The 27,982-nt window shown below is 46.5% G+C and overlaps 1 protein-coding gene across 2 annotated transcripts; it reads right to left on the bottom strand.

Annotated features, from left to right (window-relative positions):
- Window positions 1-159: 159 nt before the first annotated feature.
- On the bottom strand, window positions 160-27,740 carry S1PR3 (sphingosine-1-phosphate receptor 3). Of its 2 annotated transcripts, none has more exons than XM_079995757.1 (2): window positions 27,526-27,740; window positions 160-6,175 (listed from the first exon to the last, which is right to left on the bottom strand). In XM_079995757.1, the coding sequence occupies exon 2, from the start codon at window positions 6,028-6,030 to the stop codon at window positions 4,912-4,914; it is 1,119 nt and encodes a 372-aa protein (XP_079851883.1). In that variant the 5' UTR covers window positions 6,031-6,175; window positions 27,526-27,740; the 3' UTR covers window positions 160-4,911. The 2 variants fall into 2 exon arrangements, with proteins under 2 accessions (XP_079851883.1, XP_079851884.1); XM_079995758.1 differs by lacking the exon at window positions 27,526-27,740 and adding an exon at window positions 27,455-27,470.
- Window positions 27,741-27,982: the final 242 nt, after the last annotated feature.

Genomic DNA, 27,982 nt, shown 5'->3' with positions numbered 1-27,982 from the left:
GCCAGGCAATCACTCTTAAATTTAAAGTGGCATGTCACAAAATAAGAGAATAGAGAACAACAAAACTTTGGTTGCTTATTTCATCAAGACATACCTCTGTATTATTTTGCATTTTCCTATTGTACCTGATATACGCCTTTAATCACTAAGTCAATCAATCTTTATTATGGTCCAGAGACCCAACAAATCATTACAAAGCAATGCACAATTCAGACAGCCTACCTCCAGGTTAAACAAGCATTTTGTTCAGACTTAAAGATTAGGGATCATTGATTCTTGCAACCACTGATAAAAACTTCGCCACTGCTAATGTTCTAGCGTTTGTCTTCCAATAGGAACCTGACATAGTGAGCCTCTGATTTTCCCGGGAAAGGTACCAGCAAGGGTAATATCAGTTCAGCCCTGGCTTGCTCATATTTCGCACAGTGCAGCAAAATATGTTTTATAGAATCAATGTCTTGAGCACATGAGCAAAGTCTGTTCTGGTAGGGAACTCCTCTCAACCTGCCATCCAACACTGCAGAAGGAAAGATGTTTAGTCTGGCTTTGGTGAATAACCTTCGATAATTTGGAACTGTCAGATTTTTAATGTAAGGTGTTAACTTAAAGACATGCCCATATTGTACTCCAACTGTGTGTGATCAAGATCACAAGTCGCTGTGTGTATTATCCCATAATCTTTGCTTTAACATCTTTAGGGCGCCTTCATAACCTAGGTAATAAAGTTGGGGAGGGGGGTGACAGACCCATAGAGGTGGCTTTTCTGGCTATGGTTTTCTGCCATTTGCTGACAAACTCCTCATTGGTCAGGTGTTGGTACAAACCCTTCCCTAGATCAAATACTGAAATCCTAAGCCAATGATTTAGGGCAGCCCACCATGCTTTAGTTGAAATTGGGCACTCACCAGCTTCTAACAAGTATGGAGTTGGGGACACAGTTGGGTACCTGCAGCAGAGATCGTAGAAATTTTGCCTGAAAGCCATCTAGCTTAGGCAGGTCCCCATTATGTCAGACATTTGCAGTGTACAGGAGTCGGGAAACGGATTTTGCGTTGAAAACCCTTAAGGCTGCTGGAATATATTTGCCGCTCTTTGTGAAAAAGAATCTGAGTATGGCTAGCTTTGTGATCTCCGCCTTTTGAAGGGAGGTTTGCCAGTGGTGCTTCCAAGATCCTGTATGGTGGAATGGGAGCCCTAGATAACTGAAGTATTTAATCTGTTCAAGGTTATGGCCATCCAGCACCCATTTAGACCGGGAGAAGCTTCTTTTGAATACTAAAATTTTAGTTAATCACTAAGTTATCATTCACTGGTTTGTGATTCTGTTATTCCGCATGCTTCAATGAGGAACCTCTTCTTTTACTTTATTATTATGCCATACAATACAACACAATACATTTAATATATAAAAACTTTAGGAAACTCTTCAGAGCACCTGGGGATATATCCGTAACTCAATTTGCATTTACACGTTAAGTATCCTTGTCCGTAGCCTTGCTGTTTAACCAGGATCATCTCAAAGACAATGTCTCTTCGCTGCTTTCAGCAGTTTTTATTATTTGATATGTTACTTTATACTGTTTGGCATTCACAGTTTCAACATACTCTTTTGTATTTTGCACAGAGATCGAAAAGTTATTATACATGTTTACAAGACTTTACACTTGAAATAACAAATATTCATACCAACTAGGAGTGTTTCTGCTATGGGCATTGCATTATCGGAGGGACAAAAGGATTTGGTGGCATTCTGCACAAGTCATTCCCTTCTATTATTTCCGCTTAAATGTGCTTAGGATTTTTACCCTTAGAGACAGGTTTTCAATGAAGCTGCTGTAGGAAATGTTAAAACAGGAATAGCCAATGTGGTGCCTTTCATAAACTTGTCTTTTGTTTCCCAATCTAATAACAAATTATACATTTTAGCTAAAAGTTTTTCTTTGTTTTGTATAAGCTCTTTTTGAAATTGTGAGCTTTGGTCTGAAAAACCATTTTCCCTATCTATTTTAAACATTTCATGTAACTGATGATATTGTAGCCAGTCTGTAACATGGCTTCTTACACTTTCCACTGATTTCAGTTTAAGTTCCACCTCTGTGAAATGCAGCAATTCCTTGTAAAAACTGACCCTTATCTATCCATATTAACTTTCTTGATTGTAATAGCCTCAATAGGAGATAGCCATAAAGGTGTTTTCCTTTCCAGCAGATTTTTATATTTCTCCCAAACTCTATACAAATTATTCCTTAGAATATGGTTCATAAAACTTTTATGGATTTTTGCCTTCCCATACCAAAGATATGCATGCCAGCTGAATTTTAAATCATGGCCTTCTAAGTCCAGGAGGTCCGCATTATCCAGTGTAATCCATTATTTTAACCAGCGCAAGCAGGCTGCCTCATAATACATTTGCAAAGCCTTCTCTTTCTTTTATGTCTATCATAATTTCATGTTTAATTCTTGGCTTTCCCAATGTGGTGCCTTTCACACACTTTGTACTACAACTATGATCTCTGTCCACTGGCCATGCTGTCTGGGACTGATGTGAGCTGTATCCCAAAATTTTAGGATGGTACCCCCATTGGCTACCCCTGGTTAAAATAGCATGCCCTCCCCCTTTTAAATGCCTCTTGTAAATAGGATTTTCACAGCTTGTCATTCTTAAGTTTTAAAAAATCCCCTCAAATAATGATAGCAGGATGCTTTACAAATCATGCCTCTATGCATATTTTAAAATCTGGAATAAAATCCCATTCAGAAGGCATATATAAAGTGACTGTCCCCTATCAGCAGTTCCCAGCCCCTGGCTGAACTGATGTAATGTCAAAAGAGATTTATGAATTTTTCAGATGCTGAGGGGGATGGTTCAGTTGAAAATTAGTCCTGTTGCTGTGAAAGAAGCAGAAGCTGGCTGAAAATCTCAGAGTACCTGGGACCATGTATGATGTTCTCATGGACCACTTTTGACTGTTTCTTCCACTTATGCTAACTATTTCCTGTGGTACAGGCATCCCCCAATTTCACCCATTAGTCCAGTGCATGGTGAATCCCATTTATTCTCTGCTCGCTTTCTTCCAACATAAGCCATCAGGGAAAAAATATATTGGTGGGCAGGGAGTCCAGATGAGAAAATATTAATTCTAGAGCTAGATGAAGAGAAAACATCCACCAGCCATGCAATTGACTCAAGTTTGAGCTAGGGATAGTTGTCAAGGAACATTAAACTGCAATTTGCGATTTTTGTAAAGCTCTGTTGGGATAGTTTTCTGGAAATGTGTAGTTTTGTATGTAATAACATTGAGAAGACCATGCCACTTCCATTAGATCTTTCTAATCTTCTGTGTTTGGGCTTTCTGTAACACAGGCTGGGCCTTCAATTTTTTAAAAAAATATCTTTCAAAGAGCAAAAAAATAAAATGAATGCATTGATTAAATATACATCTATATACATGCTATGCATAAAATGCCAAGACACATACTTCAGTTGGGCACTAAACTACATTAAATAAAGAAGAAATTCAAGGAGAATGAGCCAATATTACGTTTTTTTAAAAGTCCTACAACAAAACCAAAATGCCTTCTAGTCCCAGCCTTCACATTTAGCTGTTCTCGCAGGATGTTTGCATTGATAATTGCAAGACAGAATACTGGGTTCGTGTAGCATCCAACTTCTCTCCTCCAAAATTTTGTTGGTGAAGTTTAAAAAACCAAAAACCAAACCAAAACACCACTATTGGAACATACCTGCCCACAGTACTTGTAAGATCTGGTATATTACACGGGAAATCATGGTGACAACATCAGATAATGTAAACTTTTGCCACACAACTGGCATAAATAAAGAAATAATTAGGCTTGCAGCTCAACCCTAAATATTTGTTCTGGGGTATCCATCTGTCTGTTCATGTCAGCGTGAGTTCCTTGCCTTTATAATATGGTAGTTTATGCCTTGTGGCACAGTGATCAGTCCTAAGCATTTATTTCTTGGGATGCCATGTCAAATAATACTTGTAGTGTGAATCCATTAACATAACAACAAGATGCAAAAGTTGGAAAACAATGCAGCACTGCGGTGGTAAACAATCTCTCATAACTTTAAATGTCAGCATATAGGGGATACACATTCCTGCAGAGGGTGTGCACTGCTTGGTGAATGGAAACGTTTCCTGTGAATCAACTGACACACACACACATTTATATATACACATAATAGGCTAGCATTGGCTGCCATCTGCCCATGTGATTCCCCTCCCTTCCCCAGCACTTCTGGCTGAGCAACGGCGATATCAAAGAATATCTATAAATACTGTTAACTCCTGGGGAGGAGGTCAGTTGTATAATGTTGCCCACCCGTCCCACTTGGGTAGAGAAAGCGAAAGATGGGTTTGGGTGGGAACGATGTCTCCCACAGATCCCAGGCATTGTGTTCTGTATAGAGGTCAAGAAGGTAGGCTGCTTGAAGGAAGGGACGGAGGAAGTGAGGCAGCAGCCGGGCCCAAAAGGCACGGAACAGATGGCAATAAAAAACTTACACAGCACCTCCAGCTTTTTTAGATTTGCATATTATTGGAGGTGCAGACTGGGTTTTATTTATTGGTTTTAAATAACCCACCATGGTTTCTGCATTGATCCCCTAATGCGTATAAATTTTGTATCATGTCAAATGTGCCATTTTTCTTGATACTGACAGGATTTGGGGAGGCAGTGAAGTACCTTCCTGAGTCCATCCCTCACAGAACTAAAACGCAATTCAAAACAGCCTGGGCTAAAAAAAAGGCGCTTGATATTATGCCATTGACGAGCGTTTCTCCCTGTGATTTAAGTGCATGAAACCCCACCAAAAGGCTTCCTTCCATTCGGCTCTTTTAAAAAGCCAGTTAAAGAATCCTTAGCCTGCAGAGTTGACGGACTTCATTTGCAGCAATTCCCATTGTGAAATGACGATTCGTTCTTTTCCGCTAAACCTGGCGAGCCGTTAGTCTGTGGGTGCTCGTCCTTTGGTTTCTGTGCATTGCTGCTGCTGGACTTGCTGCGACTCTGATCTGGGGTGGGCTGGATAGGCAGCGACGTGGTGGCGCTGGTCTTCACCAAGCAGCCGCAGACGAGGCGGAAGAAAGCCCGGCGCATTTCTTTGCTCGCCAGAGTGTAGATGACGGGGTTCATGGCTGAATTGAGGACCGCCAAGGCAATGAACCCATGCACTTCATACAAAATGGGGCATTCTTTCACTTTGCAGGCCACATCGACCAGCAACAAGATAAACAGTGGCGACCAGCAAGCGATGAAGACCCCGACCACAATCACAACTGTCCGAAGCAACGCCATGGACCTCTCCGAGTTGTTGTGGTTGGTGACATTGCGGCTGCTGGACTTCACCAAGATGTAGATCCGGGCGTAGAGGAGCACAATGGCCACCAAGATTGCTATAAAGATGGTGATGCAAAAGGCCACATACCTTTTGGAATAGAGCGGCAAAATGGTGGAACAGTCAGCTAAGTCTGCAACACAGTTCCAGCCAAGGATTGGCAAGGCACCCAGGGAAACTGAGATAAGCCAGCACGTTCCGATGAGCAAAAAGACCCTGTACTTCTTATTGGCATCGTATGGCCTCATTTTGATCATTGTCAAATGCCTCTCAATGGCGATTGCCAATAAGCTGAATGTGGAAGCTCCCAGGGCCACAAACATGCTGCCTTCTCGAATAAACCAAATCTGGGCAGACAAGGTCAGGGTCTTGTTTCCTGACATCAAGATGTTTACTTTGTAAACTATCCCAGCCAGCAGATCACAGAGGGCCAGGTTGCCAATGAAAAAATACATGCGGTTGTGAAACTTGTTGTTTTTCCAGATGGCAATCAGCACCATCAAATTCTCCAGGATGATGAAGCTGCAGACGATTAGAAGGATAATGGTCGTCAGGCTTTTTTCTTTTCCTCGGATGAGCTTCCCTGTGAAGTTGTAATGGCGGCGGATCAGAGGGTCCATCCCTTCAAATTCTTGAACAGACGGTTGCGTGCTCACCATATCCATGGCTCAGCTTTGGACTGATCCGCTTTTCAAATCAGGGAAGTTTCGATCCAATTAATTCCCACAAGGGGGAGCCCGCATCACACCTCTTAGAAGATGTCTTCTGTACTGGTCGCATGTCAGCAGCCTGCCGTGCTTCCACCAAAACCTTTAAAACAGCAACAGATGACAACATATTATTATTATTATTATTATTATTATTATTATAAATGATATTTTATTAAGTTTTCACAATAGAAAAGTTATAAGACAATAAGAACACAAGAAAAAATACAAAAATACAAAAATACAGACAATTGACATAAAAAAGGAAAAAGAAAAAGGAAAACAAAAATCCCTCTTTTTTTTAAAAAAAATTCTCTAGTTAACTTATTTTCCTGACTTCCTCACGCCTCCCTTTTTTGTATTCCACTCAAAAATTGGTTCAGCAAATTCATTAACTTCAAACTTTCATCTGATAACCATCCACTGTACATAATCTTTCAGATGACAACATATTAAATCACCTGACTTCATCTTAAAAACAGCAAGCTCATATTTTCTGATAAAATGCAAAAGAGAACAGATATATGGGCTCTTGCAGATGTTTAGCTAATGAGACCGGCAGGGCAGATCTAGAAGCTCCCAGATGCTTGGGGTTACCATCTTCTGTCAAGTTTTTCTCTATCTCCACCCTCCAAATTTAATAACAAGTAAGACCACTGAGTTGCTTCCCCAACTTCCCCATATTTTCAAACCATCGTCATCAGCAAATTATGTGCAACTGCAAGGTGAGGCACACACCTAGTATGATGATCTGGACAAATGTCTCTCTTTATGGAAGAGAATGGGCTTCTATTCTGGTGGCAGACCCATAGCTTTTGTCCCTAACTTCATCACAAGCAACAACAAAGTCTTATGTTAAATAGACCAGTAACTTCACTTTCCAAATCTCTTCAAATACATTTAAACAAAACGAGGGAGGATGCCTTTTTATTTATATAATTTGTATGCCGCCTCTCATTTCACAAAAGACTTTGCACTAATGGGACAACTTTGTTGGATACAATCCTGCATCAATAAAACAACAACAGGGTGGGCTATTTTCCAACATGCACAACTGGATACAAACTCAATCTTCTTTCGTAAAACCTAAGCTAATGAATGCAATGCGCAATGATTTCCTCTGCCTTTCACAAAAGCCCTGTCTCTAGAGGAAAAAATGGGAGCAAAGCAGTTAAATTGCAAGTAAAAAGATTTGCATTCAATAATATGTTATAACATCTAAAGGAAACCTTCTTTTGAACATTTTATAATCACTTGGTGTGTCTGTGATATAATAATAACAATGATAACAATGATAACAATGATAACAATAATAATAATAATAATAATAATAATAATAATAATAATAATTTATTATGTATACCCTGCCCATCCAGCTGGGCCACTCTGGGCGGCTCCCAACCATATAAAAACCATATAAATTCAAACCAGTATTGCCTATAAATATCTTTATGAACTATTTCTCAAATCTGTCCATTCAGTCTGTTCCCTAAAACCAAATGTGGCCTCTGGGCCATGAAGGGTATGTAAGGAATGCTTGTCTATTCCAATTCGGAAGCTGCATTCAGAATGGGAGCAGGGAAAGAGTTAGTGGTGTGCATTGCATCCATTCATTCTTCCCGCCTCCTGCGCTGAATTTGGTATTCTGTCTGGGGTAAGGTATGCCTCAGAAATGTACAGTGGTACCTCAGGTTACAGACGCTTCAGGTTACAGACTCCGCTAACCCAGAAATAGTACCTCGGGTTAAGAACTTTGCTTCAGGATGAGAACACAAATCGCGCGGCGGCAGCAGCGGGAGGCCCCATTAGCTAAAGTGGTACCTCAGGTTAAGAACAGTTTCAGGTTAAGAACGGACCTTCAGAACGAATTAAGTACTTAACCCGAGGTACCACTGTACTGCTCATCCTTGGTATTGCTGCAACCTTGAAGTTGGCTTCAGAGATGGGAGAATGGCACTCCTTCCTCTTTCATGGAGTTTCTGGCCATAGTAACAGTGCCAGAGGCATGTTATATTTCAACTGTAGCTGCCCCCACAACAGAACACTGTCCTTTCCTTACAGGGGGTGGAGAAGAAAGCCACTTACTTATATAGAAGTTAAATCTGTCCCCTTGTGGCCAAGCTATCAAGAACCAAACTTCTCATTCTTCCGAACTCTGTTTGTCACATTAAGGTGCCCTTTAAACTTTCCTGGAACCCAAAAGGAAGGCATATTTCTCATGGCATTCCTGTAATGTTTAAAGACTGGCAACCGGACAGGCAGGGCAAATCATAGGCATTTTTGTCCATGGAATTAGCATCCGTTCTCATGGCTTCAATTCAGTGGGTACTGATCTCACACTGACCAGCTTTGCATATTTAGCCTTTAAACCAGAGTGGGGAAGCTGTGGCCCTCCATATGTTACTGGGCTACAGCTCCCATAATTCCTGACCATTGGCCATGATGGCAGGGGCTGATGGGAGTTGGAATCCTGCAACAAGGGAATGCTATGTGATCATTGATAAAACCTTTTCACCATAGAAAAGGAAAGAATCAACATCCATTGGGAACACACCACAGAAAAATTAGATGTAGAGGGTCCTTTTTAAAAGTCACAGTAATATAAGAATTGCTACATATACCACCAAAAATAATGTTTCTGTCAGCTGGTCTATTATTTTGTTGAGCAGAATTTTTGCCACCTTGTTGTTCTGTCAAAAAGAATGATGCAGGGGCTCAAGAATGAATAAGCAACTGAGATTTAATTTGATGTAGTGAACAGAGGGTTGGGGTCAGATGAGGGAGATCTCTAAAGCTCACTGGATGACTGTGAGACTGTGTCTCTCAGCCTAACCTACTTATGCACGGTTGAATCTTGAGATCTGTGGACATCTCTCATATACATAATTTCTCCAGTCCTCATTTTATCTCCACAGCCACCCTATGAAGTCATTTTCCTTATTTGGCCAAAGTGGGTGATATTTTAAGGCACAGGTGTTCTTCCGGAGACTGACAAATTGTAGACAAATAGGTCCAAGGGCTTTTTGTGGAAGAAGGAAAATCCCTTGGTGGTGGTGGGGGGGGGGAGCAAGGGATTGTCTCTTGAGTCACACCCACAATGTACATTTGAAGCACTCCTATAACGCGGGTGGCGCTGTGGGTTAAACCACAGAGCCTAGGACGTGCCGATCAGAAGGTTGGCGGTTTGAATCCCTGTGACGGGGTGAGCTCCCGTTGCTCGGTCCCTGCTCCTGCCAACCTAGCAGTTCGAAAGCACATCAAAGTGCAAGTAGATAAATAGGTACCGCTCCGGTGGGAAGGTAAACGGCGTTTCCGTGCGCTGCTCTGGTTCTCCAGAAGCGGCTTAGTCATGCTGGCCACATGACGCGGAAGCTGTACGCCGGCTTCCTCGGCCAATAAAGCGAGATGAGCATCGCAACCCCAGAGTTGTCCACAACTGGACCTAATGGTCAGGGGTCCCTTTACCTTTACCTATACCATTTTAACAATCATGGCTTCCTGCCAAGAATCCTTGAAATTCTAACTAACTCATGGATTCTCAACTTAACAAATTCCAGTTCCCAGAGCACTTTGGGAGAAGCCATGTTTGTTTAAAGTTATAGTGTTTTAAAATTTTGTGTGTGTATGTAACCTTGCTCTTGCTTATCTTAAAATAATGAAGAGGTAGGCAAATAGATGCCAACAAGAACAAGAACAAGGTTTGGTGGCACATAATCTTGCTTGTATGTTTTAAAATCTTTTGCAGGCTTCCTTTCTGGTTTTCATGTCTGTCTTCTGACAAAGGTTTCCAATAAGCCATACGAGAGGATGCTGGGCACAGTATTGCCTGTGGAGATCTGAAGAACTCTGGGTTTTTTTGTTTTCTTAAAGTAGGATTTAAAAAATAATAATCTTATATGAAACTTTTAATGTTTAACAGAAGCCTCCACTGCAGTACTTTAACAAATAAACAAATACAGTGGTACCTCGGGTTACAGACGCTTCAGCTTACAGACACTTCAGGTTACAGACTCCGCTAACCCAGAAACAGTACCTCGGGTTAAGAAATTTGCTTCAGGATGAGAGCAAAAATCGCGCAGCGGCGGCAGGAGGATGCACCATTAGATAAAGTGGTACCTCAGGTTAAGAACAGTTTCAGGTTAAGAACGGACTTCCGGAACGAATTAAGTACTTAACCCAAGGTACCACTGTAAATCAGGTAATATTTTGCAGCGCTCATTGCGCTATAGAAACACATAGATGTAGGAAAATATAAAGCTGTAAGGTACAAAGTGCAGTGACACAAGACATTGCAGGACCCTTGTCCAACTTGGGGAGGGGGTTATTAACATCACACTTTGACTCAGAATGAGGGAAAGATCCCTGAATCACCTTGATCCACCCCGTTATTTGCCCTCCCCACACACAGCTGATGCAAACCAAGAGCTCTTAGAAGGAAAAGTGAGATAAAAAATGGCATAAATAATAAAAGTTACTCATGTACAAAATATTAACTGTGCAGTTCCATGGCAGAATGACCATTCGCCAAAGTCATCCTAAATTATACAGTCCCATTGATAAGCTGGTTCTGTGTCAGGTGAACACAACAGGAGCAAGTCTCACATCTCTCCGATGCTATAATACTCCGCACAGCAACACAGAAACTTAAACAAATAAAAGACACATGGAACGTTATTTCAGCTTTCCTCTTTTTGTGTGTGGGTGGCCGTAAGCAGAAATCTTCAGACCAGAGAAAAGCAAGCACATCTAAAGTGAAAAAGCAAACATCGTATATATTTTATGTAAGAGTTCTTCGGTGGTGAGTTATTGTGTATAATCTGTCAAGTTCCCATCAGTGGCATCAATGTCTAGGACAGGACTTGGCTTTGGCTATAAATTTTTGCTCTGTGTGTGTCCGCTCTGCATAGCTTTGTGACTGCAAATGTAGTCTGGAGAACTGTAGATCACAAAATGCCGTTTCTTAGAAAACGCATGCATCTTTTAAGCCGACCGCTATGTGTCTTGGCTTCTATGAAATGTGATTTTGTCATTCTTTTAGAATATATCTCTCACATATGTTATCAGCTGATTTCAATTGTGGTTTTAGCCAAGGTAACGTAAGTCGTAAGTGCTTCCTTTTCATTCTCTTCAGGCTTCTTTCTAATCACTGGCCAGTTCCCAAGGAGTGCCTTGCTGCTGGGACCAGCCCTGAGAGGGAGCTGCAAATCCAGAAAAGTCAAGTTAGATATTATCCAAGACTACTTTAGCACCTGAGACAGAAAAATCACTGTCCCTTGTAGTAAAAAAAAACCATGGGGATAAATTAAGTAGCCAACAATTAGTTGCCCTTTCATGACACTCAGTATTGGCTCCCCACAAAGAATTATGCAAATTGTAGTTTTAAAAAGGTGCTTAGATTTCTTTAAAGACCCCTGTTCCCCTCACAAATCTACAATTCAGAGTGGCTTAGCAATAAATCTCTCTTCCCAGGGAACTCTGGGAGTTGTAGTTCTCTGAGGGGAACAGGGGTCTCCTCTAACAACTTTCAGTGCCATTTACAAACTAGAGATCCCAGGATTCTTTGGGGGGAAGCCATGACTGTTTAAAGTGGTAAAAGAGTACAGTGGTACCTCGGGTTAAGTACTTAATTCTTTCCGAAGGTCCATTCTTAACCTGAAACTGTTCTTAACCTGAAGCACCAATTTAGCTAATGGGGCCTCCTGCACGATTTCTGTTCTCATCCTGAAGCAAAGTTCTTAACCCGAGGTACTATTTCTGGGTTAGCGGAGTCTGTAACCTGAAGCGTATGAAACCCAAGGTACCACTGTACTTTAAATGTAAGCTATTTTGGAGGTGTGGCGTTGTTGTTGTTTTACAATGAAGTGGTGTATATATTTTATGAAAATAAAAACAAACAAACAAATAAAGCAGATGTGTCCTCAAAATCAGCTCCTAGAGGTGATGGCTTCATTTTACCTAATGGCAGGTCTCACTCTGATGGTTGCAGTGACCTAGACGTCCAAAGATCTTTTCAGAACAAAGCATGACAGTTATATCTTATTGTCAGAGCCACCCTGGGTCCCAGCTCACAAGAGACCAAAGTCCAGTCCAAGTTATATACAAAAGGTTTTATTGAAGATCATTGTCGTCGTTACATCCAAACTCCGTGGCTCCACATCTGTTACCCTTAGATGTTAGAAGTCCCCTCTGAGTCCGTCCCTCCCCTGCACCAATTTAAGAGGCTTGTGCTGCTCCACCTTTTCCTCTCCTTCCTTTTCCGCAGGGTCTTCCTGCCCCCCTGTGTTCCCTCTTTCCGGGACTCCCCAGAGGCTGAGTCTTCTCCTGCCTGCTGCCCCCTCCTTCGTGCTTTAGCACCAGGCTCCTCCCCAGAGCTCTCCCCACTTCCGCGCGCCTCCACATTTGAACTTGGCGCGCGTACGTTGCTCCTGACCTTCCTTTCAACAGCCACACTGCTCCCGGTACTGCTTTCCGCCCCTTCCGGCAGGACGTCTTGCCCCGATCTCCTTCCCCCCTCTCCTCCTTGTTCTGTTCCTCCCGACACACTGGTAACTCCACCCTCTTCACTCCGTTCCGGTGGAGAAGCAGGTCTCGATCTCCAACTCCCACTGGCGGTTCCCCCTACGTTTCCCTGCTCCTGACTGCTTCCCCCTTGGGCTCCCCTTGGCTTGACCAGGGGGGCTCCCTTTTGGGAATCCTCCGATTCACTGGACGGACTCATGGACCATCTCGGGTCATTGTCGTCCTCTTCCTCGTCAGGCTGGAATCCTTCTCCCTCACTCTCGGTCTCCTCCCTCCTCTGCGCCTCTCTCCCTGAACCCCTGACATCCATCCCCCCCTCGAAGCCCCCCCTTCCCCCCTCCCCCCCATCGGGTGCGGGTTGTGGGAACTGCAGCTCCTCGGAGGTAGATGCAGGATACAGTTCGGCTACGTCCATGACCTCTGCTGGCAGCTCGGTGTACGTGTGTTCGAATTCGGGTTCTTCACCCAAAATGTTCGCAGTTCCCTCTTCCATTGCTACTTCGTCTGGTGCTGCCTGCCAAGGCCCCTTCAGCCATTTCTTGCGCCAGGCTTCCTCTGGTTGCTCATCCCACCAATAAGAGGGCTCTGTGTCCACCCCCGAACACGATCCCCTGGGCGAGTCTGAGTTCGGCGTTCTTTCCTCGGCTGAAGAAAAGCCGTGGAAAGTGCTGCCTGAACATGTGGGGGTAAAGAGCCAGTCATCGAAGTACTCGGCTGGCATGGGTCTATGTGGGAAAAGGGCATGGAACTCGTCCTTTAAAAGAGGTTCGTCTAAAGCGTAGTCCGGCACCCACCCACTGGCACTGACTGGTGCACCCTCTCTGACTAGAAAGTATTCTATTCCCTCTTCCCCCCATCTCGAGTCCAGGATCTCTGTGACCTCGTTGAGTGGTTCGACCCTAGGCGATCCCTCCCTCCTAGGTGACTCTGTGCGTGGCTGCGGTACTGTTTCAGACTCCTGAAACCTGTGCGGGGCCTTGTAGGGAGTGAGCACCGACCTATGAAAAACCGGGTGGACTCTGGAACCTTCGGGGAGGGCCAGTCGAAAAGCCACGGGGTTGATCTTAGCCTCCACCTGGTATGGTCCTAGCTGCCTGTGCCCTAGCTTCTTCTTGGCCAACGACTTGGTTGGCATCGCCTGGGCCGCTAACCACACCCAGTCCCCCACCTGGATGTCCTCTCCCACTCTTCTGCCTTTGTCTGCCTGCACCTTATATGCTTGTTTGGCTAGCTCCAAATGTCTCCGCAGCTCCTCGTGCACCTCTTGTAGTTCTGCAGCGAACTGGTCGGCCTCTTGCGGCTCCCCCTCTCTTGGTGCTACGAACCCCGGGAAGGTCCTGGGATGACGTCCATTGTTCGCGAAGAACGGCGTCACCCCCGTCGACGCATGCTTCGTGTTGTTGTAGGCAAACTCCGCCATCGGTAGGTAGTCCACCCAAGCTGTGGGTCGCTGATTTGCATAACATCTCAGGTACTGCTGCATGATCGCGTTGACCCTCTCGGCCTGGCCGTTGGTTTGTGGATGTCTTGCCGACGCTAGGTTGATCTTGACGCGCAGGATACCTAGGAGCTTCTGCCAAAAATTGGAAATAAACTGGCGCCCCCTGTCGGACAGGATGGCCCGCGGCAGCCCATGCGCCCGGAACACGTGGTCGATGAAGAGCTTGGCGGTCTGTTCCGCCGTCGCCACCTTCGCGCAGGGAATGAAGTGCGCCATCTTGGTGAACAAGTCCACCGCCACCAGTACCGCCGTCTTGCCTCTGGAACTGGGCAGGTCAGTGACGAAATCCAGCGCCACCCTCTCCCACGGTTGCTGTGGTGTTTCCAGTGGTTCCAGCAAGCCCGCCGGCTTCTGGTGTACTGGCTTGGACCTCTGACAAGTGTCACATCTGGCGACGTACTCCGCTACTTCTCCTCGCATCTGGGGCCACCAAAAGTCCCTGGCCACCAGTTCTATTGTCTTCTCCCTGCCGAAATGGCCCGCACTGGGAGCGTCGTGCAACTGCTGCAGAACCTTTGCTCGGAGCTCGTCGTTCGGCACGTAGAGGGCACCCTTGTGAGTTAACAGTCCGTCGCGTAACTGGAACTCATCGTCTCTCAGCGAACCCCTACGCAGCTCCTCTATTTTGGATTGTGCAAACTGATCTACCTGCAACGCGCGTCGCACTGCGTCCAGGTCGACAGCGACGGCAGCGCACGCCCACGCCTGCGGTGCAAAAATGTGCCTGGCTGCTATTGGCGCCGCTTCCTCAAGATATTGCGGTTTCCTGGAGAGCGCATCGGCTATAACGTTGGAGTCCCCTGGGACGTACTCTATCCTGAAGTCGAAATCCGCGAAGAACTCTGCCCAGCGCATGTGTCTTTGGCTCTGGAGTTTCGCCGTGCGCCAATACTCTAAATTCTTGTGATCCGTGCGGACCTGCACTGTGTGCTTGGCTCCAATGAGGAAATGTCGCCACGCTTTGAACGCTGCGTGAATGGCTAACAGCTCCCTGTCCCATATGGTGTAGTTTTGCTCCGCTTTGCTGAGCTTTCTGGAGTAAAAGGCACCGGGTCTCCAGTTTCCATGTGGATCTTCTTGCAGGAGTACGGCTCCAACCGCTCTGTCTGACGCGTCGGTCTCTACTCGTATGGGCTTGCCTGGATTCACGTGCAGCAGCTGCTCCTCGGAGGCGAAAAGGCTTTTAAGCTTCTGAAAAGAGCGCTCCGCCTGTTCCGTCCACACGAACCTCTTTTTCTTGGAACTGAGAGTGTCCGTGATCGCTGCCGTCTCCTTTGCAAAACCTCTGATGAATTTGCGGTAGAAGTTGGCGAAGCCGATGAATCTTTGGACTTCCTTCCGATTGCGAGGGCTCTTCCAGTCCAACACCGCGCGGACCTTGGCGCTGTCCATGGCCAGCCCCTTGTCGGACAGCTTGTAGCCTAGGAAATCCACGTCCGTCACATCAAACTGGCACTTCTCTAACTTGGCGTAGAGCTTGTTCTCCCGTAGTCTCTGCAGGACTTCCTTTACGTCCTTCTCATGGGCCTCCTCCGTTTCCGAAAAAATCAGGATGTCGTCGAGGAAACACACGCATTTCTTGTAGAGAAGTCCCGCTAGCACGTGATGCATAAATGCTTGAAAGACGTGAGATCCATTTTGGAGACCAAATGGCATCACTCTGTATTCGTACGTGCCCAGAGGCGTGAACATGGCCGTCTTCCACTCATCGCCCTCCCGGATGCGTATGAGGTTATACGCTCCACGCAGATCCAATTTGGTGAAGATCTTCCCCTTCCTTACGGTTGCCAGGAGATCATCTATCTTGGGCATGGGGAAGGCCTTGGGTTTGGTCTTACTGTTTATGAATCGATAGTCCACAATGAGTCTTTTTTGGGGCGTGTCCTTTTTCTTTACAAAGAAAACAGGACTGCCCCCCACCGCTTTCGATTCTCGGATGAATCCGCGCTTCAAATTGTGCTCTATGAACTCCCTGAGTTCTTGCATCTCGTCCTCAGACATGGAATACAGCTTTGCAGTCGGCAACTGCGCCCCTGGCACCAGGTCGATGGCACAATCATAAGGCCTGTGGGGCGGCAACTGGTCAGCTTCCTTCTCGCAGAAAACCTCCAGGAACCCCTCGTACTTGCGGGGTACTGCCTGCACCATGCCAAGTTGCAACTGCTGCTCAGCTCCCTCCTCCTGGCTGGACTGGATGCAATGTTGAGCACAGTACGATGAGCAAAAGGTGATCTGCCGTTGGTACCACGCTACAGCAGGACTGTGTCTCTCCAGCCAACTCATGCCTAATACTATAGGCGTGTCTGAAAGGCGGGTGACATTGAAGCTGATGACTTCTCGATGATTTCCAATCCTCATCACCATGGGAGGCGTCTGTTGCACAACTTGTCCTCCTAGCAATTTCCTGCCATCCACCGTGACTACGTTCAGAGGTGTTGTCGCTGGCAGAAGCGCTATGCGATGCTGCTTGACAAAGTGCGTCCCCACAAAATCTGCGTTGCTCCCAGAATCAATCGTGATGGGGACTTCCAGGGTGGTTCCATTCGGCAACTGAAGTGTTGCAGTGAGCTGCACCGCTGGCTTGGGTGGTAAAGGGTCTGTGCGTTGCAAAAGCGCTGGGGACTGCTCTACAGATTCGCCTGGCTGAGCCCCAGCAGCTCTGCTTCCAGCCAGGCACTGTCGTTTCCCTGAGGTTGCTCTGCTTGCATCATTTCTGCTGCAACAGTTGCTAAAGCTGCAGTGTGTTTCTGCAGCCTCTGGGGACACTCTTTCGCCATGTGCTGTGCACTGTCGCAAATGTAACACTTCCTGGTCCCTCTAGGAGGCTGTGCCTTTACTGCACCTGAAGCTGGGGCTCTGGCTGTTGCTTGAGCCTTAGCACCACCAAGTTCCATGGGCTCCTCCCCCTGCCTTCCCAGTGGCGAAGGATGTGACTGACTGAACTCCCTGGGGATGAAAGAAGACGTCCTCGCTGGTGGACGCACCTGACGTTCTTCCTCAGTGTGCCAAGGACGTCCCTCGTGCCTTATCCCAATCGCCAAAGCCCTCTGCACAAGCTCCTCCAGGGTCTGGGGTCTGTCTCCCCTGGCAAGTTCATCCTTAATGGGACCGCTGAGCCCCTCCCAGAACAAATCCCTCACAGGTGCACAATCCTTCTCCCAGCTTAGCGCAGTCAGTAAAGCAAAAAATCTGGAATGGTACTGACGCACAGTGGCTTTGCCTTGCCGCAATCCAAAAATTTCCCTGCGTGCAAGATCCACATCTACAGTTGACTGGAAGCAGGCATCCATTGCTTTAATGAATTCATCTGCATCGCGGCGGGCAGGGCCATCTTCACGCCACAAATTGCGCAACCAGTCTCTGGCCGGCCCATGCAAGTGAGAAACAATAAACCCCACTTTCTCCTCCTCATCTTTAAAGTCATGACGAAGCAAGTGCAATGCATACAAAACGTCTGCTCTGAAACTGGGGTAGTGCTTCAGGTTCCCATCGAAGTGGGTGACTAGACTGCCCCCCCTCCGTCCAAGTCCAATCCCTTCTGATCTGGACCCTGGGAACCCTTCCCTGCTTGCACGTTCCCACCTGGTTTGCAGGTCCTGGCAGCGCTTCTCCATTTCGTCATGCTTCTTCTGAGACGCAAGGACTGCAGCAGTGAGTTCGGAAACTGTAGTTCGCAGAGCTGTCAACTGCTCCTCCGCACTCATGGCTGTCACCGTTCGTGAGCTTTGCAAAAAAAAATTTTTGCGTTCTAGGGAGGGGACTTACTGTCAGAGCCACCCTGGGTCCCAGCTCACAAGAGACCAAAGTCCAGTCCAAGTTATATACAAAAGGTTTTATTGAAGATCATTGTCGTCGTTACATCCAAACTCCGTGGCTCCACATCTGTTACCCTTAGATGTTAGAAGTCCCCTCTGAGTCCGTCCCTCCCCTGCACCAATTTAAGAGGCTTGTGCTGCTCCACCTTTTCCTCTCCTTCCTTTTCCGCAGGGTCTTCCTGCCCCCCTGTGTTCCCTCTTTCCGGGACTCCCCAGAGGCTGAGTCTTCTCCTGCCTGCTGCCCCCTCCTTCGTGCTTTAGCACCAGGCTCCTCCCCAGAGCTCTCCCCACTTCCGCGCGCCTCCACATTTGAACTTGGCGCGCGTACGTTGCTCCTGACCTTCCTTTCAACAGCCACACTGCTCCCGGTACTGCTTTCCGCCCCTTCCGGCAGGACGTCTTGCCCCGATCTCCTTCCCCCCTCTCCTCCTTGTTCTGTTCCTCCCGACACACTGGTAACTCCACCCTCTTCACTCCGTTCCGGTGGAGAAGCAGGTCTCGATCTCCAACTCCCACTGGCGGTTCCCCCTACGTTTCCCTGCTCCTGACTGCTTCCCCCTTGGGCTCCCCTTGGCTTGACCAGGGGGGCTCCCTTTTGGGAATCCTCCGATTCACTGGACGGACTCATGGACCATCTCGGGTCATTGTCGTCCTCTTCCTCGTCAGGCTGGAATCCTTCTCCCTCACTCTCGGTCTCCTCCCTCCTCTGCGCCTCTCTCCCTGAACCCCTGACACTTATATTCATAAAGCTCTCAGTGGATTAATCTAGAACAGTTCTGAGTTCGACAACTGTTTAGCCAGGACCTCCTTAGAAGTCGATCAATGTGCAGGCAAACCTTTATCTTACAGCCTGAAGTCATTCTTATTTCTTGAATTGCCTTCTAGCTCTAGTGATGTCGAGAGATAAATCTAAAATCCCAGGAACTGATACCAACAACCCTACCTTTCAAGTTATCTGATTTATAGGAGCCTGGGAATTTTTACCATGACATATAAGATAACAGACTGATGATAAAAATGACATTGAAAAGAAAAACCTGAGCTTATGTTGAAAAGAAATGTCCCAGGAACTAGCCCCTTAGCAAGAGGAAGAAAGGGAATTGGTGGTGAATAAAGCTGATCCATAGCTAAAATAAAATGGCTACCGATGTTTGGAAGACTTTAATTCCTCACATAATTTCAAAAGTATAATTGGCATGGTCCAGTTAGGCCAAAACATAACATTATTCGATGTCTTAAGTATTTCCAGTGAAGCTAGAAAGCGGACAAACATCATCAGCAGCACACAGCACCATCTGTGGTACTCCAGAACTGAATTTTGGGCAGTCTCAGTAGAGTATGCTTATTTGTTAGCTGTCGGACACCTGCTGGTGAGTCTCGATAGAACTGTGTGGTAAACCAAAATAATGAACAGACAGAGTTTGTGGCGAGGAAGTGGTTTGCTGCTGTTGCCAGGGCAACTCCTCTAGCCGGCAGGAATCCACTGCAACCCATAAAAGTAATGCATTTCCATTGAAGACTCAGGCCCCTTCCAGACATCCAGCTCATTGAGCATTCATTCTGATTTGCTGCATAAAGCTTACATGGATGCTAGATTATGCACAGTTCCTGTGGAGCATCCGTTCTGATCTGTTTGCAGAACGGTTATATGACAACGGACATCCACCCTGCATTCACTGTGCTTTGCTTGCAGACGCCTTGCATGTCTTCCTGCTTCTTTACTTGTTCGCCCTACACTTTTCAATGCATTTCTCCATCACTTTCCAAACCTCAGAAAGTCTGGGGCTTTTTTTGTGGGGGTGGGGGGGGGGAGAGTTGTTTGCACTAGGGCGACAGAGCCCTTTAATCCACTTTAAAATACACAAACCGAAAGTTCCAGTATGCACTTGAATCCCTGCCACAAAATTCAGACAGTCTGAGCTTTCCAAACTGTGTGTCATGACACATTAGTGTGTCGGTTGCAGTGTGTAGGTGTGTCGTGCGAGCCCTCCCCACACTCCTCCCAGGACTGCAAAGGGGTTAGTTTAACCTCTGGTTTGCTGGTAAAACTGAATTACTGTGTTGCAAAATTATGCATGAGGAGGAATGGGGAAGACTCCCTCTCCAGCCTGACTCTTCTAGAAAAGAAGGAGACAGTTCAGAATTACAACAGGGGTTTGAGGGAGGTCACAGCTCAGAGGCAGATGAGGGGGAAAGCTGGGAAATAATGGGGGAGGGGGAGGAGGAGGAGGAGGAGGAAGAAGAAGCACCAGGGAAGAAGAAGACGAAGACGAAGACGAAGACGAAGACGAAGACGAAGAAGACGGGGAGAGACAGCTGATTGACTCAGTGCCAGCGTCGTGTAGTGCTTAAGAGCGGTGGACTCGTAATCTGGGGAACTGTGTTTGCTTCCCTGCTCCTCCACATGCAGCTGCTGGGTGACCTTGGGCTAGTCACACTTCTCTGAAGTCTCTCAGCCTCACTCACCTCACAGGGTGTTTGTTGTGGGGGAGGAAGGGAAAGGAGATTGTTAGCCACTTTGAGACTCCTTAAAGGTAAAGGTAAAGGTACCCCTGCCCATACGGGCCAGTCTTGACAGACTCAGGGGTTGTGCGCCCATCTCACTTAAGAGGCCAGGGGCCAGCGCTGTCCGGAGACACTTCCGGGTCACGTGGCCAGCGTGACATCGCTGCTCTGGCGAGCCAGAGTCGCACACGGAAACGCTGTTTACCTTCCCGCTGGTAAGCGGTCCCTATTTATCTACTTGCACCCGGAGGTGCTTTCGAACTGCTAGGTTGGCAGGCGCTGGGACCGAGCAGCGGGAGCGCACCCCGCCGCAGGGATTCGAACCGCCGACCTTTCGATCGGCAAGTCCTAGGCGCTGAGGCTTTAACCCACAGCGCCACCTGCGTCCCACTTGAGACTCCTTAGGGTAGTGATAAAGTGGGATATCAAATCCAAACTCTTCAGTGTCTTTAGAAAGCATTCCAGACCCCCCTCTTCCAGAACACGGCAAGCCTTGAAAGTAAGAGAGCAAAGAGCTCAAAGGTAGAGGGCACACCTCAGCATCCGTAGTGATGACGCATGAAGGGTGAGAGGGAGGGGGTGGAGACGTCATTACTCCAAGCGGCTGCATTTCCAAGCCTCTCTCTGTGAATATTGAATAAAAAAGCATTGGTAAGCACTTCTATTGTCTTATTCGTTCTTGGCAACCTGCCAGGGGTGTGGGGATCCTCTGATGTCTGACAGCATGTCTAGGAAGCGTGTCACCAACATGAAAAGTTTGGGAAGCTGTGCCTTAGACGATGATAGATATGATGACTCTGACAGGCCAATGCATAACTGGTGTCCATTTGAAGCAGTGGCACCAACTCCAGGGAACCTCCACCCCCTGCCACTGCCACCACATGCTGCACCCTGCCACTGTCCACCTTACATCTGGCTCTCCAGTGCCACTGCAGCGACTGGGCCTGGGCCTGCCCCCATTAAAATGGCAATGTCCTTCAACTTTGGGGTCCCTGCCCCCTCAAATATTTTATTGGAGGGGGACAGCAAAGGGACCTTGGTCCCTAAGAGTTGGCTCTTATGTATGCAGGTAAGGCTCCTTTCCTAGGGATGTGAACCCTCATCTATCCAAGCATCCTCCCCCATGGAGGAACCCTAGGCATGCACATCTAAGGTTGCCATATTTGAAGAGCAAAACAAGAGGACACATTTGCCAACTTCTGCTTTTAACTATGGATCACTATGACGACTCTACCCATGAAAAAGAGGACACATGGCAATCTTTAATAGCCCTCCCACTGCTCTCAGGCTGAGAACTGATCACCCACTGGTCAATGTTTGGTTGGCATCTTTTTCTTTCGACAAAGTAAAGGTAAAGGTAAAGGTAAAGGGACCCCTGACCATTAGGTCCAGTCGTGGATGACTCTGGGGTTGCGGTGCTCTTTTTTTTTTAAGAATATTTTTTATTAACCGACCAATCACATCAAATCAAACCAAATTACATAAATTCCAAATTACACAGCCGAATTTTAAATTTTTGTTGGGGGTACCCATATTTCAAGTTCCGAAGGGATCCAATCAACTTCTTGCTTCTTACTGCTGTTTTAATGTCCACAAATCTAACCTTATGATGTTCACAGTACTATCCAGTCCTTTCTTATTATTTTTCCACATCTCTTGTTGTTATTTTCATATATTTTTCCTTTCTCTTTGTGACCTCTGACAGTCTCCGCAAGCTAGTTAGAACAGTTTGTAATCCTGCGTGGTTTTTTTTTTTTTATCCAGTAGCCATATCCAGACGTTTTCCATATAACATCACTTCCATACATCAAAACAGTCTTAGCGTCATTAATCTTCACCAATCTGCCTCCTTTCTCAAAACCTCTGAGGAGATTCACTAGGAATGCAGTCTGAAAACCAAGTCCATTCTTCCTCCCGGCTATAAATCCTTTGGCAATATGTCGACTCCGAATTAATTGCTGCGCCATTCCCAAAAGCTCTTATTGCTTCTAGATCTCCATAAAGCATACTTTTGGTTAAAGTTTATCTCCACACAGACCTTAATCATCCTGCTTGGGTCAGTTCAACCGACGGTTTTAATGAGGTGGGGTTCTTGTAAATCACATAGAAGGAAAGTAAAAAAGGTCCCCCCTCCATTCAGCCCCGTTGTCAACATACCCCGCCTTTGGTGTATCTTCATCGTAAAATATTCCTGTTTCTCCAGCCCGTCGTCTTCTTTCACAGAGGTCACTTAAATTAGCAGACTTCACTCCCCTTCTTCACTTGAAATATGTGCATTTGCTTCTTTTGTAATTAATTATTCCAAATTGCTGCAACTAGTGCGCGATCAGAGACAGCGTCCAGGAGAGCCGAGGTCCACACGGGGGCATTCTGCCTAGGGCCCTCACCCCCTTCTTTCGAATTAGGGGGTGATTTATGGGCACAGCAGGCAATGGCAGTGTTCCCCATTTCCTTGGGGCAACAAGGGAGGCTGCCTACTCCCATAACAGCCTCTTAATTACCCCGTGTGGGTCGGAGAGATGGTATTGTCGGCCATCTTCCAATGCGCCCCCTAGTGGCCCCCGACTCTGGGGTTGCGGTGCTCATCTTGTTTTACAGGCTGAGGGAGCCAGCATTGGTCCACAGACAGTTTTTCTGGGTCATGTGGCCAGCATGACTAAGCTGCTTCTGGCGAACCAGAGCAGCGCACGGAAACACCATTTACCTTCCCGCCGGAGTGGTACCTATTTATCTATTTGCACTTCGTGTTTTTGAACTGCTAGGTTGGCAGGAGCAGGGACCAAGCAACGGGAGCTCATGCTGTCACGGGGATTCGAACTGCCGACCTTCTGATCAGCAAGTCCTAGGCTCTGTGGTTCAACCAACAGCGCCACCCACATCCCTTTTTCAACAATAATCATAAAAAAATAAAAATAAAAATGTGTATCCCACCACTGAGCCCATTCCATTGCAACTATCCAACCTCCCAAAATTTCAACACCTCTTGCAATGGTTTGACCCCTTTCCTTTTAACAGTACAAATTCTACAAACACCCTCCATATCTCCTCAAAATCATTTCTCCTGCATATTCCCCATCTTGCCTTAATGGCACATGTTAATTTATCATTAATAGCTATATCCCACACCTCTTCCATTTTATATTCTGCTTGCCCCTTCCACTTCCTGGCTATAATAATTTGTGCAGATGTCAATAAATTTGTGAGCAAGTCCTTCATAGCCTGTGAACCTTCCACCCCACTGTAAATTGATAATAATGCTACCTCTGGACCCTTCAGTCAGCTTTAACCCAGTGATTTCTGCTGTCTCCTTAAACACCCTTTGGTTGGCATCTAATGGATGAGGCTAGCCATTGTATTCTTGGAGGTCACTTATACCTCTGATCCCATGGGTACTGGATGACTCTGAACTCCCCCCTTGTTTTATTTAATTAGTTCCCATGAGTAGGCATGATGGAGAAGGAACATGTGTGGGTTATGAACATAACACAGGAAGCTGTGGTCCTGCAGATGTTGTTACACTGCAACCCCATAAGCCCCAACCAGTATGGCTAGCATGACCAGTGGTCAGGGATGATGGGAGGTGTAGGCAACATTTGGAGGGCCACAGACTCCCCACTCCTAACTGAACACAACATTCTCAGGGAACCCAACATTAGTTTTTTATATATATAATTTTTATTAAATTTTCGGTTTTACAATTTAAAGCACTAATTTATACATCCTTAAGCTATCAATGACTTCCCTTCTTCTCTTTCCATGGTTCATTTTACATATCATAAATCCCTGCATATTTTACAGAAACTAAAGCATTCAGTATCCCATTATTACATACATCATAACTTATTTATATTGCTGAATTTATCTTAATGCTGCCAGCGTTTTCAGCTGTACACAATTATTTCCCATATATTCAATAAACATTTTCCAGTCTTCTCTAAACTTATGTTCTTCTTGTTATCTTATTTTATATGTTAAGACTGCAAGTTGTTCATATTCTGTCAACTTAAGTTGACATTCTTCTTTGGTTGAGACCTCGCTTGTTTTCCATTTTTGGGCCGCAGTAGTAGCATACATAAATAGTCTTTTTTGACACCTGGGAATTTCCCTCTGAATTATCCCCAACAAAAAGGACTCTGGTTTTTTTGGAAAGGTACTTTTAAACATTTCCCCCTGATTCATTATATATCATTTCCCAGTACCCTTTACACCACATATGAAAGAATGTTCCCTCAATCTTTTTGTATCCCCAACATTACTTTTCAGAGGCTCTCCAGAAAAGCCATAAAATTGCAGAAGGTTTGAGAGTTAAACCACACAAATCAATTCCTGTACTGGGATAATACTAGAATGAATGGGTGGGCAGTTGGAAACATGGAAATGTAGCTTGATAAATTCAGGTTTCACATCACAGCTGGGTTTTGTGACTGTGAATGTGTCTTGTGCGCACTGGTAATTTGAATCAATATACTTTGCAGGTTTTAGGGCCCAGCCAAAGGGAACCCTTACCAAAATGAAATTTGGGGAGGGAGATGGTTGAGTGCAGTGCTCCCTTTCCTCTACAACAATCATGTGAACTGCGGAGAAATTTAAAATGCAGGAGGCTGCATAACAAACAGAAGGGCCCATCATGTCTGTAGCCTAAGTACTTTGGGGTGGTGTTTGGCACATTTGTGGACATTGGCAAGAGAGAGCTCAGATCCTTTCATCTAGCTCTAGTTCCTAAGCCATAGCTAAAATAAGATAGAACACTAATTTGAAAGGACACCCCTTATTTAAGGAGACCGTCTCATACTCTGAAACACCACAATCCCATAACATGTAATGGAAAGCCTTTATTTCCATACTTTACACTCCCAGAGACCATAATGGGTGTCCTCAGTTTCAGATGCCACAGTTCCACCACGAGCTCTTACTTTGGAAATCTTGGCTAGCCTGAACCTCTAGAAATTGCTTTATTCTTCTCCTCTGGTCCAGATTCCTTAGTCCCAACTGTCTCTTATTATCAGGGCCATTTCTTATTACTGTTTTGTTAACACACGGAAGTAATCGTGAACTGACCTTTCCCTGGTTGATTTACATACCTCCCCGCGGGGAAAGCCCACGTCCCCTATTTTGCACATTAACCTGGAAGTGCAAAAGAGAGTCAGGCTTTGGGGCACTTCCTGTAATGTGCACAATGATCCTCTGGACAACTGGGGTGTGGCTGTTTCGTAGAATTATAGAATCACAGAATTGTAGAGTTGGAAGGCACTCAATGGGTCACCTATGATGCAGGAATCACAGCTAATCACAGTTTAAATCAGAGCTTTCCAAACTTTTCATGTTGGTGACACACTTCTTAGACATGCATAATTTTGCAACACAGTAATTCAGTTTGAAGAATTGATGCTTTTGAATTATGGTGCTGGAGGAGACTCTTGAGAGTCCCATGGACTGCAAGAAGATCAAATCTATCCATTCTGAAGGAAATCAGCCCTGAATGCTCACTGGAAGGACAGATCCTGAAGCTGAGACTCCAATACTTTGGCCACCTCATGAGAAGAGAAGACTCCCTGGAAAAGACCCTGATGTTGGGAAAGATGGAGGGCACAAGGAGAAGGGGACGACAGAGGACAAGATGGTTGGACAGTGTTCTTGAAGCTACCAGCATGAGTTTAACCAAACTGCGGGAGGCAGTGGAAGACAGGAGTGCCTGGCGTGCTCTGTCCATGGGGTCACGAAGAGTCAGACACGACTAAACGACTAAACAACAACAAAATTCAGTTTTACTAGCAAACCAGAGGTTAAACTAACCCCCACGAGGAGCACGGGGAGCGTTCTTATGACACACCTACACACTGCAGCTGGCACACTAATGTGTTGCGACAAACAGTTTGGAAAGCTCTGGTTTAAATGATCCCACAGTGTAAATGATCGATGAGAGCCTTTTCATCTCATGTTCTCTCTTCCTTGCTGTTGTGTTTCCCCAAAAGCCAGCCCCATGATCAGTTCACCCACATTTCTAACCCCCAAGCCACATGGTAAGGGCACTGATCTCTGCCAATGCAAACCTCAGGATGGAGACCAGGGTTGTGTACACACATGCATGTTGAGCCAGCAACATGTACATAAAAAGACCATCAAGAATAGCCAGGGGTGGCCACAGCCACCAAGTGGGACTCATACACCCTTTAGGAGCAAATAATAATCATAGAATCATAGAGTTGAAAGGGACCACACGGGTCATCTAGTCAACGCCCCTTCGACGCAGGAAACTTTTGCCCAACATGGGGCTCAAATCCACAACCGTGAGATTTAGAGTCTCATGCTCTACCAAACTGGGTGCTACTTTTGCTTCTCGTTGTGGTTCCCAAAACACAAAAGCTCTGGGCAAACCTCGTCGGGCAAGAACTTTCAGGAAGCCAGTTCTTCCCGCACCCTTTTAAACAGCGCGATTCTTCAGCATCCCAAGTAATTTGGAGACCCATCAGTCACCATCCCCATCGCTTTCAGTGGCGAAGTCTTCCAAGACAAACAGCTTTGCAGCCAAAGATACACGCGCGCGCACATGCAACTCAACTTTTACGAGTCAAATGAACAAACTGGGCAGAAGCAGCAGAAAGCAGGTGAGGAAAAGTTTTAGATGAGGCCCCTGCTTTCTCTCCCTTTGTGGTTTATTATTATAACTACAGTATTATCAACGCACCACCACCACCAGTTAAGTCTCCCAGCAGTTGACGATGGTGGAAATCCAGAGGCATCTCCTGTCCCCCGGAAAGCGTTGCAAACTTTTATAGACTCCTGAGGCAAATGGTAATAAAAACCACGCTGCGGGAAAAGGATGGCCAGTCCTTGTCACATCGCAAGAGGGCAATGCTGAGCCGACCATTCCCCCTCCCCTAGGACTCACGATCCCCCCCCCCCCAAAAAAAATCCCGATCCCCAACCGGTTCGCACTAATTCGGATGACAGAACACTGACGTGTAAACGGCCCCCCAAGCGTCAGCCGAGAGTCCCCTGGCGTTCCATTCCCAAGCGGGTCACACTAATTCGGATTACAGACCACTGCCGTGTAAACGGCACTCCAAACTTCGCGGAGCCTCCCGGCGTTCCATCCCGCGCGCCTCCGCTCACCTCTCTCCGACGCGGCTCTCTGCCTGGCGCGCCTCATCCTGGGACGTTCGGAGCGCCTTATATACCCGGAGTCCGGCGCTCTTTCCGGCCGATCGTCCCCTTTCCCCCTTCCCGGCTGTTGGCCAGAGCGTGGATCCAATTGATCCCACGGGCGCTGCGTTATTGGAGAGCCCGCCGTCCCATGCAAGCGCGGCCAACTTCCCCGGCAGCCTGCGAGGAGATGCTGAAGCTGCTGCTGCTGCTGCTGCTGCTGCCGCCCGCCCGCCCCCTCCTCGGGCTCCTCCCTCGCGAGGTCGCCCCCGCTCCATGTCCTGTTTCACACACCCCATCCCGGCCCTTTCTGCTCCCTGCTGCGCTCCGTCTACATTCCTTCTCCGGCCAGCCTCCCCTCCTCCAACGCGCCTCCCAGGATCGCATCTCGCCCACCCTCTGCTCGCCTGTCTCACCCCTGTCGCTC

Source organism: Podarcis cretensis (genome assembly GCF_951804945.1).
Source record: "Podarcis cretensis genome assembly, chromosome: 11".
In the NCBI taxonomy this organism is placed as follows: Eukaryota; Metazoa; Chordata; class Lepidosauria; order Squamata; family Lacertidae; genus Podarcis; species Podarcis cretensis.
Note: the sequence above shows the minus strand (reverse complement) of the source record. Positions and strands in the feature narration are given on the sequence as shown.

Coding starts and splice junctions, on each gene's coding strand:
- S1PR3 (XM_079995757.1), bottom strand. CDS start 6,030: ATGGATATGGTGAGCACGCAACCGTCTGTTCAAGAATTTGAAGGGATG.